Genomic DNA, 19,689 nt, shown 5'->3' with positions numbered 1-19,689 from the left:
ATTTGCCGTATGATGCAATTAAGGATATACTCTCATTAGGTGCTCAAATGTGCAATTGTTTGTCAAATCAATTGCTACCTTCAGCACATCAGTTAACACGTCAACATATAAGATTTGAGCCAGAGCAGCAAATGACGAAGAAAAACATGGTACAATTGCTACTCATCCTGTGAATGTTGTGCTTCATTAGCAACCAGGGACTATCCCAGTATTGTACAGTGGTACAGAGCATAAGAGGCTGAGTAAAAGGACTCAGCCTAATCTCTCTCTGCATTTAATTCCACTGCAATCAGATTTATTATATAAATACCACCATTTCAAGGAATACTGTACCATTGCAAACATATACAAACCAAAACAGAAAGATGAAATTTTATTTTATTAGAAAGGATATTCTGACAGTATTTTCAGAAGACTTTTTTTTAAAACAGCATTGTAAACAGATACGAGAGAAAAATACAATAATTTGTATCAAATCTAATTACATCTACATTCCAGAATCCTTTAATGCAATGGAAACAATTTAGTATTCCTGAAATTCTGAACTGCAGTACACTTTGATTTGTCACGCTGATTTAGACTCCTCTGCTTCATTTACTAAAGTGCTCTCTCTGACCTTCATTTCAGTAACCCAACATGTACCAAATCAACTCAAATACAACAGCAAGTAATTTTTTTTTTAAAAAGCGTAAAATAATGTTATCAAATAAGAGTTCATTAAATAAACTCTACCTGGAATCTAATCTTTCAATCAAGTATTTGGCAGGTTTTAAACATTTTGGCATCACTCCAGTGTAAAAACTTGGCAATGCACCAGTAGTAGTTTAGGCACATACTTGTAATGAAGTTAAGCAATTCTTCAGAAAGAAATGAAACCGAATACACTTTTTTGTGTGTGTGTTTTGCTCAAATCACAAGAACCAGGAATTAGCGCTGAAACCATAAATAATGAATCCGACACCAAGTGAGAACATTTGATTTTCAGAAGACCCAGTGCTTTGAAAGGGGAAAAAAAGGCTATAAACATGATGTACCAAGACACCCATATAAATGTAGGCTGTGTAAGCAAAGAGTGTGCATTTGCCATTTGATTAGTTTTTGGCTGTTGATTCTTACCACTGCAGGGCCCATATTGTACTCATTAAAATTATGAAGTGTAATGGCCAAAGAAGGTTTATCTGCCACTCATATTTGCGAGATCTTGCACCAGCCCATAATAAACCTACTGCTGGTGCTCAGCCAGCCCTGACTTCCTGTAGAAACAGAAGAATACATATAATTCACACAATGCATCAGCAACCTCTTATTTTTTCTTTTAGATGGTCCGCAAATAAGTAATTAGTCATTTTGTTCTCATTATACCAAAATATTAGTTTGGGGAACAGCATGCATTTGGTTAAGAAAAAAAATGTGTTTAGCTCAACTAACAAAAGGCTCCCCCACAGGTCAATCTAGCAGGCACATTTGCTTTTGTCCTGGTCTTCGGCATTTAGTTGCTCAGTGGAGCTGTGGCCATTGGACCGTACAACCCCTTCAGGTATCCAAGATTTGTCCACACACCGTTCCATGCGCTTCATGATGAGCTCCAACAGAGATTCCACCGCCTTATTCACGTTGGATGCAGTTGCTGCACTGGTTTCAAAGTAGGGCAGTCTGGAGAAGAAAACAGGCTGTCAGCTAGACATAAACAAGAAATGAAAAGACGCAAACGACATATTAAGCTAATGGGTGCAGGGCAGTGATTAAATGCAAATATTGTAATAACATTGCAAATGTTAGTTGTAAGGATCAATTGATGTGGTTGTTTTTATTAAAATGTCTATCACACAAAACCCATTCAAGCTTTAATGTTGCTTAATTGCGTCAAAACATGAATTTTTCCTTGCTCTGCCATTATGTTGAAGGACATTAAGCTCATTAAACAGCCCAAAATACTCAAAAGGTCAGTAATGGGTTTCAAGGTCATTAATGATTGTGGTGAAAGCAGAAACAATAGCCAATATACCAAACAGTCTAGAGATATCTACTTTTCCACAGGGTCTTTTGGCCTAACTGGTTTCCTTGATTTGATGTTATTGCCTGCATAAGATATGATATCTAGGTCAATCCTTTTAAGAGTTTATAATGTATGCGAGTTTGTAGACATTCACCTCAAATCTGACCCTATCACTGATTTTGCTGTTCACATCTTATCTGCTTGAGTAGTAGAGATAGTTGATATCTTAATTGCCCAACCATTGTGTGGAATCCATTTGATCTTCAAATGTGCCTGCTTAGCCCTCAAAGAAAAAGACAGAACCATAACTAGGCAGTAGCCCTGGGGTATAAAAAGTACCCTGTTTCACACTGCCTATTCCACAAGGCTCCAGAGTCAGAAACTCAGTTGTTTTGCCTCTTACCCCCACCCCCCACCGCCCAATAGCTTCCAACTAAAAACCGTTCTGAAATCAAGTACTGCACAAGTGAAGCATTGACTGTTGGTTTTCTGCTGTACACTTGTGCTTCTGCCATATTTTTCTGCTTATGTGTAATTATCTTGTTTGTAAAATACATCTATTTATTTTAGCCTGAATGTTACAGTCCAACAAGGCAACTCTGCCTCTCAGAGTGGACAAGAGAAGAATACAGTGGACATGCTACATGCTCTCCAGTATGTTATATAGTGGGGTAAAAAGGGCGATTATTAGTCCCATGACATGGTAGCTCATTCACAGCATGCTGTCGGGTGCAAGCTTCCACTCATAAGAGACCCAGTCAGCTTATGGAAACAACTCTTTTGCAGCGAACACGAGTAACTGTGCTGGGACGCGCCAGTTTTAACCATTTTAATACAGAGACCGACAACTGACTGGATTTTCCAGTCTGAACAACCTTGTAAAACCACTTGTAATTGTTTGCGTGCTTTCTTGGATTAATCAGGAGGTTGCTTGCAATGGTTAGCATTTGGTTGCACACATGACTTTTAGCAATCGGCTTCAGTTTTCTCAGCAATGAGCAACCGGAAATTCATGCATGCACGATTATATTTCATTAATATATTAGTCGAACTATGCTTGGACCACATTGATTGACAAAATATAATCCCAAACCAACACTGAAAAGACAACTAAGCTTAAAAACATGCGGAAATATTCATATACACACCGTTCACAAACTCACGAGTTACAATTATGGGTCACAAAATTGTTCACCATCAACCTGCATTTCCACTTGAAAGTAATCAGTATCATATAGATATTTAATGAGGAAGGAATTGTTGGGCCCTTTTACTGCTTCGGTGTCTACCTGTCTTATTCCCAAGAACCGCAGCAATTTTAATTCCTCATTCCTTCATTTAGAGGGAAATAACTCAATCTTTGTGTAGCTGCTTTTTTTTTAAAACAATGTGCGGCCTGCTGCTAAAGTAAAGATTCCTTTGAGAGTAGGAATTTCAAAAACAAGACATTTACAAGACCACACCTCATTATGGATACTGCTGCTCTGACATTATTGTTTTACACAAATCATACATTTCGAATGCAATCAGGTATATGAATAATACGATGCAATTCAATTCAGCCCTCACCTCAGTCTCTAAAGAGATGTGCCAGCTGCTGTAATTGCTGGAATGTAACGGAATTTCTCTCTCCTGAATTCTATAACAAGTGATATTATTTGGATGAACATTGCGCAATTTAATATAGGTCTTCCTTTGTGGCTCGTTTCATTCCCTTTTCCATGTACTCTTCTCAATTCTTGATTAAAATTCACATCATTCCAATCTCCTACAAAATGATTCAGTGCAACACACTAATTCTGCAAATACACCTTTAGACCAGACACATTCATGTCTCAAGCCAAACATTTCAGAAAGACAAATCCAAAAACTCGAGATAGATAACTGTTAAAGATGTGCATCTGAACATAATTCTTTAAAAACTTTTTCCATTATAGCAACATTTGTTTGTATATCGATTATTCACATTCATCAAAATGATCAACAATTACTTTCTCATTAGTGTTGTTTGGGTTTTGCTATCTCAATCTTATTCTGGGCAATGTGACAAAGCAATTAAAATAGCAAATAGAATGGTGAACGGTGTAGCCAAAACAATGGAGTACAAGTCAGAGGAAGTCATGCTCAAACTATATAGTCAGATCACAGAATATTAAGTGCAGTTCTGGTCAGCGAGATATAAAAGGGAGATTCAAGCACTGGAGGCAGTTCATAGAAGAGCCACGAGACTGATCCCTTGAGTAGGGTCTTTCTGGATAGATGAAAAGATAGAACGAATGGACTTCTCCATCCATATTCATCATGTGTGAACTGTAGAGTACAAACCTCCAGAAGTTCCGCTAAAGCTTGCAGCACTATTTAATTCTCGTCACCATTGCCACAAAAAACACAATTTCACTTTCTCCAATGCATGCATGTATAAAGAGGTTGAGCGATGAGAGAAGAGAGCTGTTTTAACACTTTTTCCATCAGATTTGGTTGATAACATCCCAATCGTTTTAAAACAGTGCCTCTTCCAACTCACTGTGAACCACTGTGTTCCTGGCCACCAGCTTCAGGGCCTGCAGGAGAGCAGCAGCCAGAAGGTATAAAGATCTGCTGAACAAGTTAAAACAAACCTTCTGGAGCCTTCTGCAGCTTGCTGGCAGGCCCTCTTAGACCCTTTGGTCTGGTGCATTGGGGAGAGGGAAAAAAAAAGGGGACAGTTCCCAACACCAACTTCATGGGGCACCATATCTGATCACTCCAAGAGAAAGGGGCAGGATCCTGGGAAAGCCCCTTCCCAGCCTCGTTCACATCATAGCAATAGACCAGCACCTATTACAGGGATGGGTGCAGTGCCATTCTTCACCCTTCCTCCGACTTGGGAAGCCTTGGAAATTCCAGAGCAACATAATGGGTACAAAGACCTGTCATACGGGTCTCCAGCACTTTTTCCTGATCTTTGTGCCGGGGAACGGGTGCCCACTGGGAGCAGAGTCAGGAAAATCAGCCTCAATTAAAAAAGTAAGTATGGTTTGATAAACCTAGATTGTTACATCAAATTAACCAGGAAAGTAGGGTCAGAAGGTAAAATTTAAAATTGATTATTCACCAAGTTAACAAATATTAGGAAGAACTTCTAGACTCAGGTAATAAATGGCTGGAGTAATCTGCCAGGCAGGGTAGCAGAGACAAGGCATTTGGCACATTCAAAATGCAGCTGGATGCCATAAAATAGGAGTTAGTGGATTAGAGGGATGAGTTTTGATGGGTTCAATGTGCACATCTCATCTTTAACATTTATGTTCTTGGGCAATTTGAGGAAAGAGGTATTTAACCGTCTAAAGTCACTGGCAATTCACAAAGAAACCTTCCATTCGGCCCACATCAGCAACTGGTGCAGCAATATGACATTGCTGCATGGCATGCACTGAATTGAAAACAAGTGTGGTTAATTTATGCGACAGCCCACCAGACAGGAGATGCAACATGAAGTTAAACAGAACCAGTGTTGATAAGTGGCAAATTTTAAAATATATGAAGAGGCGAGTTTAATCTTTAGATTTCACAAGCTGCTGCTAATGTTGCTGCCTGGACTCTGATGCTGTCACAATAACAAATTAGACTCCAGGTGAACTATTAGAAGCACATATATAAAAAGGTTATTTAGCAATCTCTCTCCAGAACTGACAGACCATCAATTTAAGGTCAGTCCGAGCTAATGTCTATAGTGGGCAATAAAAAGTTACTCATTCTGGTCTGCAAACTGTTCACCCAACATAGGCACCATAAGCTAGATGATGCTTTTAACAGAGAATATACAAATCTTCCTGCGTGTATGCAGTTTTGGAGTGGGTTTGGTTTTCACATTGGTGCCTCACTTCCTCTGATGTTGGCACTTCCATCTCTCAATCCCCTCCCTTCTCACAGGGCTACATGTTGGCTCCTTTCTTGTGTCAGATTGTACACATCATCCTCTCTCCCTTTCTATGGTTCACTTTAATACACAGCTTTATACAACTCTCTAGATGCACGTTGATTTCCAGCTCGTTTCCCTTCACCTTTAAAGGTCAAATACCCATTTTTAAATTTTTTAAAAATCATGTCAGGTTTAGTTTTCCTCCCACCCCGAGGTTTAGTTTTTCCCGGAGGGCACAACAACAGGAGATTGAGAAAATAAGAAAGGGAGTAGATGTGGGAGAATGAAGCACATGACAACTAACAGTACAGAAAATCCTGCCACTGAAAATTAATGCCCTGATGTATGTACAGGGGAAAGTTCATACTAAATAAATATGGATTTTTTTTTCTTCAAAACTATTGAATGTCTTTGGTTGAAAATTTAATCCACTCATTTTCCACCTTTCAGTGATAGTTCCAGGCCAAATATTCAGCTGTAGTCTTAGGAAGACAACTGAGGATACAGCAAGTCTCCCAGCTTTCATGGAAATCTCAAATAAAACACTCAGCTCACATTTTCTTATGTATAGGAGACAAATATATGTGGCACTATGGCAATCCTTTGATTTAACTAAAGCTATAGCATCCTGCTCTGCAGAAAAAAATACAATCCCTCATTTGAAACTTTGACTCCCTACTTCATACCCTGAATAAACCATAATACTTCCTCTTCACCAAAATTCTTACACCTGACAAGGTGCCCAGAGCCTGAAAATGGATTTATTAGTGACTTGAGGAAAACCAATGAGGAATTCAGGAGAAACTTCTTTACCCAGAGAGTGGTTAGAATGTGGAACTTGCTACCACATGGAATAGTTGAGGTGAATAGGATAGATGCATTTAAGGGGAAAACTGGATAAGTACATGAGGGAGAAAGGAATAGAAGGATATACTGATAGGGTTAGATGAGGTAGGGTGAGAGGAGGCTCCTGTGGAGTATAAACACCAGCATAGACCAGTTGGGCTGAATATCCCATTTCTGTGCTGTAAATTCTATGTAATTCTGTGTAAGTTAATGGTGTGCCTAGTCACTACACAGGAATACATTTTGAAAGGAGATGGGGAGATGTATGGGAGGAAGCAGGGATTCTTCAAATGTTGGGTGTGAGTACTGTGTCCCGAATGGACAGACAACAGCAAGAAACGAATGATTGTGGTATGGTCAACAACAAAAAATGATCTACTCTCCTGTTTCTAGATCATTGCAGAGGTCAGCGATTTGCTGTGAGCATTTAACTGGCTGATACAAGGGTCAGATGTCGATTCCTTAGACTGGCAGATACAAGAGAGGTTGTGCTGCCCACATAACTGGCAATCAGTGCAGCAGATACCCCACTGCAGCCCAGAGAGAACAGGGGCCCACACCAATGTTTAATACCTTTGAGCCATATTACTAGAAGTATTTTGTTTGACAACAGGATAGTCGAGCCAGTTTGGGCAAAGCTGAGAAATCCTTGGCTCCAAAGATGGCTATACCAACTTGCATGTCACTTTCCATGTCCAGGAGCTTTCAATGTTTTTAAAGAGGTACCAACTGAGAAATTTAGCTTCTTTCCAACCATTCCCCTCCCCTCCCTTTCCTACAAGGGGTCGGCTTTGGTTCAGTGGTCACACTCTTACCTTTGAGCCAGCACGTTGTGGGCTCAAGCCCCACTTGAGCACATAATGTAGGCTGCCATTTCAGTGCTTTACAGAGGGAGTACTACAGTGGCAGATGAGACATTAAACAAAGGCCCAGATTGCCCTCTTAGGAGAGTGTAAAAGATCCCATAGCCCTATTCAAAGAACAGCAAGGAGTTTTCCCCAATGTCCTAGCCAACATTACTACAACAGATTATCCTGGTCATCCATATCACTGATGTTTGTGGACCTGTGTGCAAATTGGTTGCTGGGTTAACCTGCATAACAGTGACTGCATATCAAAAGTAATTAATTGGTTGTGAAACATTTTGGGACGTCTTAAGGACGTGAAAGACATTATATAAATGCAAGTTCTTTTCTTCTTTCTTTATTCAATATTCCATCAATAATGACATCAGACTTGTGTTCTCCTCGGTAACCAGTCAGGTCTATCAGAACAGTACCCGCAGTGAATGGGATAGAAGTGCCAAGAATATTTTTTTGGTGGGGGGAGGGGGGCAGGGGGAAAGTTTGTTTTCTGGGTTTGACAGACAGATGTTAAGATAAAGGTTTGTTTTAAAAATTTGGAATTATGGTGTCACAAAGACAATTAACACTTTCCCTATAAAATTAGGATTTAAAAAAGCCACTTCCTTCTCAAAGCTAGAGGAAAGCTTGTGATCTTGTACATTCGACTGTGGCATCCTCTGGTGATTACATCAGTAATAGTTCAAAAAGGAATCACTGTAAATACATAAAGCTTAAACAAGTATAAGATGGCTACTGAATGCAAGAAACCCAGTAACTATTGCATTCCAACCTTCCCTGTAACCAAGGCCCTGTCTGCCTTCTCAGGCAGACATAAAAGATCTCATGGCACTATTTCAAAGAAGACAACGCAAGGTTTGCAAGAGTTCTATTATGGTAGAGCAACCACATGCTACTGTAAACTTTGTAACGTTGAATCACTAAGCTTGGTCTCCAAAAAAAGTCACGTAATGATTTCAGTTTCACCCAAAAGAAATGCTCTTTTAAAGTTCCTCAATTGTAGGCCTTTACCAATCCAGAAAAATAGAAAACTCAAGGAAATTAGGTATAATTACCCTCCAATAAAGCAGGCACAAGGCTCTTTGTGCTGTTAACAATAGATTGAATTTTTCTTTTGATGTTAACTCAGTTTGTAGCTAAGTGTGACACACGGACTTTGCGAATCAAAGTCCCAATTCAGACATGATGTGGAGATGCCGGTGATGGACTGGTCATTTCCACATCGTTCACCTGAGGAAGGAGGTAGCCTCCGAAAGCTTGTGAATTTAAAATAAAATTGCTGGACTATAACTTGGTGTTGTAAAATTGTTTCCAATTCAGACAAGTAGAGTGGCCGGCATTCAGTTTCAAAATTCATTACATTTACTAAGTCTGCAATTTACAAACTGACTCCTAGGCATCATAAATATCTGTATTCACAATTCCAATCGGAGGGAGAATATCAAGTATTTGTCGAGATACACTTTCCTCTCCTTTCCAGAGGGCTGACTAGTAGCATCAGAAGCTGTAACTGTATTCGGGTTTAAAGGCGCATCTCACTCTCTGTTATAAATAGCCAATTTTTCAAATTTACAAGTTTTATTGAAATAAAGCCCATTTCGTAATTTCTCAAGCATCCTTTCCCTGCCTATTTTCCACATTCCCTGGTAATGAGAGTTTCGTGCATTACTGAAACTACACTCCACCCTCGTTAGGAAAAGTTCTTGAGCCAAGCCCTGTATTACATGGAGATAAGTACTATAAACATCCCATAATTGAACTTGGAAGCAACAATCCAATTCAGAGTGTGTGTAATAACATTTCTTAATAGAACCCAATTGTTGGGACGAAAAATATTTTCTATTTCGGCAAAACTGATTAAGAAATCAATGTTACACAAGGGAAATAAACTTGCAACATATCAAAATATAATTCCAACATCACGAATGTACAGATTTCAAAAAGGAACAGTACAAAACATTACAAACTAAAATTGTACTTGACTGATTAGTTTGCGATCATTAATTTTTTTTTAAAAAGCGACTCACAAGTTTGTACTTTTTCTGCGGTTTCTCTCATTCGTGCTGCAGGAAGCACATTTTTCAGATATTTTCAAGTTTCTGGATTTCCACTGTTAATGGACATGAATTTCTTTAAAACATTCTTTTTTACACCAACCCAAATTAAAAAGAAACTTTATACTGGGGCCTTGAATCGATATCCATGTTGGTAGATGACTCACTTTTCGAACACAGATTGGGGTCAAGAATTTCCAGGTCAGGTATGAGTTAGATACAAAGAGGCTCCCAGACGCTTTCCAGTTAAGACTGACCAACATTTATCTGGACATTGTTCTCATACATAAGATCTCACTGTCCCCAAATTTTTCTCCAACATCACTGCAATCTTTACATAAAAAAAAGGTTTATATACACACTTTTTTTGTGCCAACTTTTTTTTTTTAAAAAGGCATTTTCTTCTTTCTCCTTTTCCAGTGACACATCCAAAGGCCTCTAACAATCGCTGCCCAACATGAGAATGCAGCCTGCAGCAACTTGGGCTCCCTCGCTGTGGGAAAGTGCTGGGCCTCTGCTCAACATCTCCCAAACCACGCAACGGCAGGTCTCATCAGTCCACTGCACCACCCTGCCCGGGCTCCGCCCGACTGCACCACCCTGCCCGGGCTCCGCCCGACTGCACCACCCTGCCCGGGCTCCGCCCGACTGCACCACCCTGCCCATTTTTAAAAAACCGTTTTCAAAAATTGTAATCGCTCTTTTGGACCTGTTGAAGGTAGCACGACAACATAAGTTATATTCTCCAACCAACATAATCATTCATCTCCCAAATGAGAATGCATATTTAGTACAGAAAAAGGAACTGTGCTAGTCAGATATAAAACACCTGCATGTGACAGCATTGCTATTCATATTAGGGCGAGAAACACAGACTCTACTGATCACAGGCAAAGGGCAACACAGACTCTACTGATCACAAGGAAAGATGTGTGCTTCCCAAAATTATATTAATAATTGCAGATATCCAATAAATTAAGGAATGAAAAACGATTTCACCCAATCACAAACAATGCTAATAGAGATCCTCGCACCAAATGTGAAAGGCAAGATGATCTGAGGCACTGCACTAAATTCTATTCCACTACTCCCAAAAGACCAGTAAAAAAAAAGCTCCTCATCTAGAGAGCAGGACAGTGGAGATAGATGTTTTGAACTCAAACAATATAATAGTCGCACTGCAGTAACATTTCAGATATTCTATGAGAAATCACACATTCAATACTGGTACAGGACATAGATCATCTTTCTTTCAAATACGAATCACACTACTCTGCTTGCTTTAGTTGCTGCCAAATCGACAAGAAAAACTCTTAACTGATCACAACAGAAAGCATGTGGAGCAGTCTCTGATTAGCCAGGAGCTAATTTATCTGTTCTCTCACTGTGAAACTCCCAAACTATGCATTATTAACAAGGTGCAATGCATCCTACTCTCCATTTATGTTTCACTACAGTAGCAGGTTGCATACATGATATATAACTAAATACTCTACCTATCTACCCAATAGGAACCTGAGCACTAGAAAATATTTGAAAGCTGACATCAGGCTGCCGAACCGCGAATTTCACAAAAAAAGAGTTACTTCTGCATTATTACTAATTATAGAGCAAAGTCACACAAATTGGCTGAAGAAATGTAATGTAAATAAGTTGTTTGCGTCTTGGTTTTCGGTGATCTTAGCTCCCTCAGGATTAGGAGCAGCATCAACCTTTCAAACGTTAATGCAAATCAAACTAGTGGCTGGTATAATTTCAATAAACTTGTGTACTGAAAAATAAACCAACCTGAGAGATCAAGAACTAAGTAACACACAAGCTCGGTTCATGGGTGACAAGCCTCACAATCTAATTTGCTGGAGGTCTTCTGCACAACCAAAAATAGTCATCTTTTACTCCAGTTTTTCCTCTTCCATCTTTTGAGAATTTGTTTAATCATTTAACTGAACACACAACTCGGTCAGATATTTACACCTGGCTGACACGAGGAAGAATTGTTGCAAAAACGTGTGAAGTGCACTGTAATCTTATACTCGACTGACTAACCTGTAAATATTTCCTCAGCAGCCTTATTGAACACGCTGCTTTCTGATATTCTTATGGGCTATTTTAGCCAGTGTATCTGACTCGCAATAAAATTCACTCAAGAAATATAGGGGCTTCCCATTAGATAAACATCGCACACATTTTACTGCTTGGGAGGAGAACACCTACCCATATTTCTCTGCCAACTCCTTGGCTTCTTCTTCTTTTACAGCCCTCTGATCCTCTAGATCACATTTATTGCCGCATAGTACAATGTCTGGATTTTCACAATATGCGTGCATCTGAAGCTGACCTAGATATAACATTTATCAAAGAGAAAACTATATTTTATAAAAAGATAACACTGCAGTTAAAAAGTGAAACATCACAATCCTTCCCACAGAGTACCTATTAAAAGGTGAGGCATTGAGCAGAGCAGAGAATACTATGGGTGTAAGGTAATTCCAGCAGCAATCACTTCCCTTGCCTTCCCCAACAAGGAACGGGGAACCCCCTGCAAAGGAGCATTCCAGGATAAGGCACTGCAGTGGTGCCAGAATATTTAATTTTTAAAAAATGCCCCATACACGAGATTAGTGAAATGATTTTATTTATAGCGGCTGGCCTCCTCATTTTCACTAAATCTCCAATGCTAGTTTGTGAAATTTGCTGCTTTCTCCTAGTACTCCCCCCTTCACTGAATGGGGAGACCAGTGGAGCAGAGGCAGACCAATAGAATCCTCAGGTTTCTATACCTGGGCTGGCAAACGCCCTCGCCAACTGCCAAACCAACATCCGTAATTCAGAAATTTGGGTTTTTCTACAGTGGGATCTTATCCTAGAGCATTCCTTTACAAAGCTGTCCCTTCTGTTCTTAAATAATATAGGATTTTACATTCAAACTTTAACTCCATTTATAACTTCTTAACCTCGTCATACAATAATTGTTTTGCTTACATGGGTCAACAATTCAAAGGGGAGTACATGAATGGGCTGCCCAACTCCTTCACCACAGATGGGGCTATTTTGGGTGGGGGTGGGAATACAATACTAATCTCCACCCCCCCCACCCCTCCTCCTTGTACAGTGTTGCGCTTCTGTAAGGCATCTCCCCAATAAGAACAGATGCATGTCAGCCGAGTGCTGATCCACACCACCACCTCAGTATGAAGTCGATACTGCATCTCTGCTTCAAATCTGTGTTAAAATTTCTTGCATTCTTTTGCTTTCTACAGATTTTGTTAAAATGTCAGTGATGCAAAAATCCCACTGGTTTATTACAACAAGGGAAGGGCAATGTAAACCAAAACACTGAAGAGTAATTACTGCACTTGAGAGGTACAACAAAAACTGCTACATGATACATAAGGTACTGCACAGCATAGGTCAGAGGTGTTCACCAGACTTTAAAGCTTGTCTCCCACATGAATAATTTATGGATGAATTCCAACATCCCTGAAAGTTTCTGGCTCCCCTACACAGTACATAAACTTTGGCTGAATAAACTATTGGAAAAAAAATACTAGAGGATGAAACAAATTCAGCCAGATTTTAAAACAAAATAAACATTAAAATATAAGAAATAACATGCTCAGAGCACAATGAGAGATTCCTCCCCCTGCCCACCACCATTTAAAATTAAATTCCAAGTGAATATGTTTTTACATTTGGTCAAACTGTCCGTAACCCCTCAAATCATCTAGTTAGGTCTGCAGGATCACTTCAAATGTTTTAAATTACGGTGAAGTCATTTTGATTTTACCAGATACAAAATCAACCTTTTCAGCAAGTAAACCCTGCCAGTGTGTAAAAAGATTCAAAAATTCCAGGCATTTTTAAAGAGTGAAAAGGTTAATGAGATCACTATGAAAGTAGACGGAGCAGAAGAAATAAAACAATGAAAAAAGAGGAAGGAGAGGCATCATTAGAAAGCAAGAAGGAGCTCTCGGAGGCCTGCTGCAGTATTGTGCAGCAGGTGTGGATGACAGACAGGAAGAGATTGTGAATGTGAATGGAATTCAGAGGTGCACAGGTCAGCTAATGAATCAGAATATTAACACAGCACAGGCCAGGGAATTCACATCAACACTGGCAGGTTTGACTCCGCGCTACAACCTAGAAGGTAGATGCAACATAGGCTGCACGCATACAAGGAGGAATTAATAAACCGTTCAGGGTTCGATCAAAAACAGGGGAAAAATTCCAACGAATTTTTAGAAATTTAAATGACTTGCTAAAAAGTATAATGGCTGATTGGCCAATCTGGATAGTATGAAATTAAGACTAAAAACTGCTGCATCTGTATGAACGCAAGGATAATCATCGCACCTCTCCCATCCTCTTCACATTGACGTACTCCCCTGTTTTTAATGCCCTATTCCCACATACACTTCAGCGGATAAGCAGGTGAATGGTCCTTTATCACTGCCATTGTTGACCCAGCTCCAAGGGCGTGCGAGTATGAGCCAGAGACTCAACCTCTCCTACCCTGCAGAGAAATCCTAGCATCAATGTAAAACAGTCACATCAAAGCAAAGGAAAAAAAAGACAAAACACGTTTTGGGCAAAATTTTAAAAAAAGGGAGACTCTCCCAGATGAACTTACTTATCCAGTTTCTAACATTGAGGAAGCTTTGCTCATTTGTCAAGTCAAATATCAAAAGAAAACCCATGGCATCTCTGAAGAAAGCAGTCGTTAGGCTACGGAACCTAAAGAAAGAGAAAAAGCAATTGTAATATACCACAGGGCTTAAAAATACCAAAAACCTGATGCAACCAATATTTGTCAATAACAGAAAAGGCTAAGTTTGTGCAAAAATAAAAGTTCAAAAAATACACGTACAAAAGTAAAAGAACTTTTCTCATTACATGATAGGAGCTCTCGTCTTCAGTCAGCTTTGGCAACCTGAAGCCAATAGAATTAGAGACCACCTCAACGGTGATCAACTTGGTAACTTTGCACTCTGATTTGCTCCATTTCACTCAAAAACCTTGTTTATGATTTTGGTCCAGCCCCTCTCCTCTCCTCTCCCCCCCTCCCCCTCCTCCTCCTCCTCCTCCTCTCCCCTCCCCTCCCCCCCCCCCATCATAACCTTCTCTCCTCTCTTCTCTTCCCTTCCCTTCCCCACCCACCCCAGACCTCCAGATTTTCTTTTTACCTCCTACTCAATGACAACTGTACCTCCCCCTGTATGTGATGAGCACTTTAGAAACCAAGTAGTTTTGGGGACAATGGCTACAAAGTCAAGCATAGGGACCGATTCCCCAGTTAAAACATGGCCCCATTTGAAGTCTTTTTGGTCATTTGCATATCAAGACTGTAAAAATAGATGGGCGGAGAGAAAGGGAGAGGGATTATAATTTTACACATTATAATTTCAGAAATAAATTCCTTCCCAAAAATAGAAGGAGGAATGCCTTTTTGGGAACCTGGCCAAAACTTCATCTTGTGCTTTCATCCCATTGAAGATGATACGTGATTCAGTCTGAGAAGCCATTTCACCGCAGACATTCCCATGTAATTTTACAATATTTTTTACTTCAAAATGTTTTGACATTCCATGGTGCTGAACAGGGTTGGAAAAGATAAATCACCTTTAAAAGATAAAAGGCAGCAACTGGGGCAACGTGCCTTATAAAAATGTCACATGAATGCAGACTCTATCCCACAACTAGCATCAGGTAGATTCAAGGGGTGAGATTTTCAGTCACGTCAGCCCCATTTCGGAGCCATTGCCTCACATCAAAAACACAATTGCCAAGGTACAAACAACCACACGGTCTTTGTGTTTTAATTTAGGAGTTCACTGCCATTTCCATGAATGCTGTTGCTTTTAAGTCAGCGATTACCTTCAGTCATCATTGCACAAATTTGAATCATACCGCCTGGTAACTATGGGAAAAAAAATCAGCCAATCAGAAATCAGCCAGAGAGTAGTGATCTTGCTCATATGGATAAGCCTTGGCAGCTGGTGAAAGGCTTCATCGATTCTAGTGGCTGCTCTACCACCATTCATGTTCTAATAATTAAAAACTGCAGATCAACTCTCACCATACAAAAAAAAACCCATACTGGTGCTGGGGAGCCAGTGAGCAGTGCTTTCTGCAGGTCTGGACATACACAGCTCAGCCTTCCTAACTTCAGAACACAAGCAAGAGGTGAACAGCTTGTATTGAAGCAAGACTAAAAATTAAAACTGCATCTTTCTCGTTTGCAACCCCTTGGCTGTGGGGATTTTAGCAGTCACTGGAGTTTGACTGACACACACACACCACTAATTATATCTGCCACTGCAAGTGTGTATCACTCTGCACTATGGGATAGCAGGCCCTCTATTAGCAGAAAATTGCACGAATTAGGCCGGAGTGCGGGAGGTCACTATCATGATCTCACATACAATACATGGAGGCTTGCTCTACCCGATTGCTTCTTTTTTTGCAATGGTGGAATTCTTTTGCCGTTTGAAGGAAGGGAACAAAAAGGGGACAATAGGTCCCTAGTTTGGCACTAAAGAAAACTGCATTTATCATGCATGTACATTACCAAAATACTGGGAATAAAATTTGCCAAACATTTCAGAATGCATTTTGAAACTTATTAGCCAACATTTATCCCTCAACCAACATCACAAAAAAAATTCTCTGATCATCATCACATTGCTGTTTGTGAGACCTTGCTGTGTATAATTTGGCTGCTGCACTTCCTATATTACAACAGTGACTACACTTCAAAAGTACTTCATTGGCTATAAAGCACTTTGGAACATCTAGAGATAGTGAAAGGCACTACATAAATGCAAGTCACTTCTTTATAATCCCTTCTGAGGAGACACAGGAGTGAGGCCCAGGTAAAATTCTCAATATATTCAAGTTGGGGGGGAAAAAAAACAGCACACCTGATAGAGGAGGAACCTTTCTGAAGATGGGTTCTAGTCTAGTCAAGTGCGAGTTATTGATGGAACAAAATAACATTCACAGCCAGGTCCACAACATCGCCTTTGCTGCCTTACAGCAACATGCAAGAAAGACATTAACAGGTGCAAGAAGAGCAAACAGGAAATTTTTTAAATGACAGTTAAATGAGCGACAACAAATAGTCCAATCTGGAAAGGCAACAAGGCGGTTCTCACTACGCAGTGCAATTAGTGCACTTCACTGTATAGAATAACTAGAGGCCTACATGAATGTGTGTGCAAATAAAATTGGGTTCCATGTGTGAACCAAATTTATTGAATAACCTGCAGCACTGTGGGGGAAAAAAAAAAGGTATTTCAATATTGTGTGTTGAAAATAAAGAACCAAATAGTTTCCACAGATGATCTCACTCTGCATTTCTTTTTTAAAAAGTCCAGTGATAACCACCCACCTCTCCTGACCAGCTGTGTCCCACAGTTGGAGATGTATCCTCTGTCCTCTTCCTGCATTACCATCTGGGCCACTGGGCTTATAAACCTATAAAAAAAATTACAACTTCATTAAAAATCAGTGAGTTAGGTTACAACAGCAGAACAGCAAATGCAAGATAACAGAAGTTGGCCATAGCTGGGGCTGAGGTCAGAAGTTACACTTAGCACATTTCTGAACAAGCATAGGCTGATTAAACTTGGTCTTTTTGCCAGTATGAAGGGCATGTGCAACACTGGTTTTAAAGCCAATACCATATGAAAGGTCAGTGTTTGTTTACATTTGGCACCTACAGACATTCGTCAATAAGCTTCATTGTGAAGCCAATCCGCACATGGGCCCAATTCTATAGCGTCCTAAAGTTAGCTGGCAGGAGTGTTTCCAACATTTTATCAAGTGAAGACAGCACAACACAAAACACAAATTCAACAATATGCTTTGCCACATCTGGTCCTTCAAAGTGAGAAGCCCTAGTGCTGGGGACCAGAATATTTCCAATCTTCACATTCAGTCTCAACATCAAATCACTCCCACGTAAAGTACAGTATGGATCAAATGTAAATTAAAATGCTTTCCCCTCCCCCAAACCTCAGGAGCTCCCATTAGTGCATCACTGGTCACGACTCCATTTGCCAAACTAGCTATTAGCATGGTTCCGGAGTGCCAATTTGTACCATATTTGTGGGCAGGGCAAATGATTCACCAACCAGAAAGTGGCGTTTTCACCGTGTCTGGGACTTTTTAAGAAGCAAACTTGCGGTACTCGTGGACTAAATGCACTTCACAAAGCAAACGCAGAAATTTATAGTATTTGTCGCGAATGTCAGGTCAAATCACTAGTCCTAGTTATTGGCATTTTTATGCTGTGGGCCCAAAGCCATTAAAGATGGGCACGAAAGAAAAATAACCCATGAGTATGTGAAGCGTGAACAACCGAGATTACAGGCAGTGATGAAAGTGAAGTATTTGCATTCGTAGTGTATTTTATTCCTTTTTCTGGACTCAGTTCGCAAAGGGTTAAAATTAAGGTTCACCAAGAAAAAGAATGCAGACCTTTTCAATAGACAGTATATCCTCACTTGACTGCCTGCTGGATACATGAAGCATGTCTCCAGCAGGCAGTCATGTGAGGATATACTGTCTATTGGAGGATATACTCTGCTGGAGAAGTGTGTTATAGGCTTCTGGTTTGTAAACAGGAGGGGAGGATGTACATCAAGCCCAAGGGAGCTGGAAGCCAAAAGGTGGTCAGTATGAGGGCAGGATGGAAGCAGTAGCCCCAGGAGATTGAGGGAGTGGATAGAAGGCTGGTTGGGTCTATGTCAATGACCTTCATCAATGACCTTCCCTCCATCATTAGGTCAGAAATGGGGATGTTCGCTGATGATTGCACAGTGTTCAGTTCCTTTTGCAACTCCTCAGATAATAAAGCAGTCCATGCCCGCATGCAGCAAGAGCTGGACAAAATCCAGGCTTGGGTTGATAAGTGGCAAGTAACATTCGCGCCAGACAAGTGCCAGGCAATGACCATCTCCAACAAGTGAGAGTCTAACCACCTCCCCATGATATTCAACGGCATTACCATCGCCGAATCCCCCACAATCAACATCCTGGGGGTCACCATTGACCAGAAACTTAACTGAACCAGCCATATAAATACTGTGGCTACAAGAGCAGGTCAGAGGCTGGGTATTCTGTGGCGAGTGACTCACCTCCTGACTCCCCAAAGCCTTTCCACCATCTACGAGGCACAAGTCAGGAGTGTGATGGAATACTCTCCACTTGCCTGGACGAGTGCAGCTCCAACAACACTCCAGAAGCTCGACACCTTCCAGGACAAAGCAGCCCGCTTGATTGGCACCCCATCCACCACCCTAAACATTCACTCCCTTCACCACCAGTGCACCGTGGCTGCAGTGTGTACCATCCACAGGATGCATTGCAGCAACTCGCCAAGGCTTCTTCGAAAGCACCTCCCAAACCCACGGCCATCTACCATCTAGAAGGACAAGGGCAGCAGGCACATGGGAACACCACCTGCACGTTCCCCTCCAAGTCACACACCATCCAGACTTGGAAATATAGCGTCAATCCATCATCGTCACTGGGTCAAAATCCTGGAACTCCCTTCCTAACAGCACTGTGGGAGAACCTTCACCACGCGGACTGCAGCGGTTCAAGGCGGCGGCTCACCACCACCTTCTCAAGGGCAATTCGGGATGGGCAATAAACGCTGGCCTCGCCAGTGATGCCCACATCCCATGAACGAATAAAAAAAAATGTTTTTAAATGTGATGGAGACAGCAGTGGAAGACAGACAAGGTCAAGAAAACTATACTGGCCTTGTAATAAACCCAATTCCAAGTCTCAGTAAATTAGCTTAGTGAGAAATCCAGTTCCAGCAGTAATTCATTGGAAAATCTCAGTGACTAGAACAAGTGGCACTTGGCTCTATAACTCCAAGTTCAATATGTCCCTGCTGTACCTGATTAGCAGTTGGTGGATCTTTGTTGAGATAGGGCCAGTAATGGCAGCTGAAAGTGTTTTTTGGCAGCTGCTCCGCCCACTCCACTGTCAATGAAGCACGTTGAAACAAATCGA

The 19,689-nt window shown here is 40.7% G+C and overlaps 1 protein-coding gene across 5 annotated transcripts in view; it reads right to left on the bottom strand.

Annotated features, from left to right (window-relative positions):
* Positions 1-360: 360 nt before the first annotated feature.
* The window catches only part of rab27a (RAB27A, member RAS oncogene family), a 96,470-nt gene continuing 77,141 nt past the window's right edge, over positions 361-19,689 (bottom strand). For all 5 annotated transcript variants that reach the window (XM_067971537.1, XM_067971538.1, XM_067971535.1 and 2 more), the window contains 4 exons: positions 17,051-17,136; positions 14,291-14,394; positions 11,875-11,998; positions 361-1,653 (listed from right to left, as the gene is read on the bottom strand). In XM_067971537.1, coding sequence (XP_067827638.1) covers positions 1,452-1,653; positions 11,875-11,998; positions 14,291-14,394; positions 17,051-17,136 — 516 coding nt within the window. In that variant the 3' untranslated portion in view covers positions 361-1,451. The remainder of the gene's footprint in view (positions 1,654-11,874; positions 11,999-14,290; positions 14,395-17,050; positions 17,137-19,689) is intronic.

Source organism: Heptranchias perlo, chromosome 34 (genome assembly GCF_035084215.1).
Source record: "Heptranchias perlo isolate sHepPer1 chromosome 34, sHepPer1.hap1, whole genome shotgun sequence".
Classification (NCBI taxonomy): Eukaryota; Metazoa; Chordata; class Chondrichthyes; order Hexanchiformes; family Hexanchidae; genus Heptranchias; species Heptranchias perlo.
The sequence above is the reverse complement of the archived record's forward strand: the minus strand, read 5'-3'. Positions and strand labels throughout refer to the sequence as shown.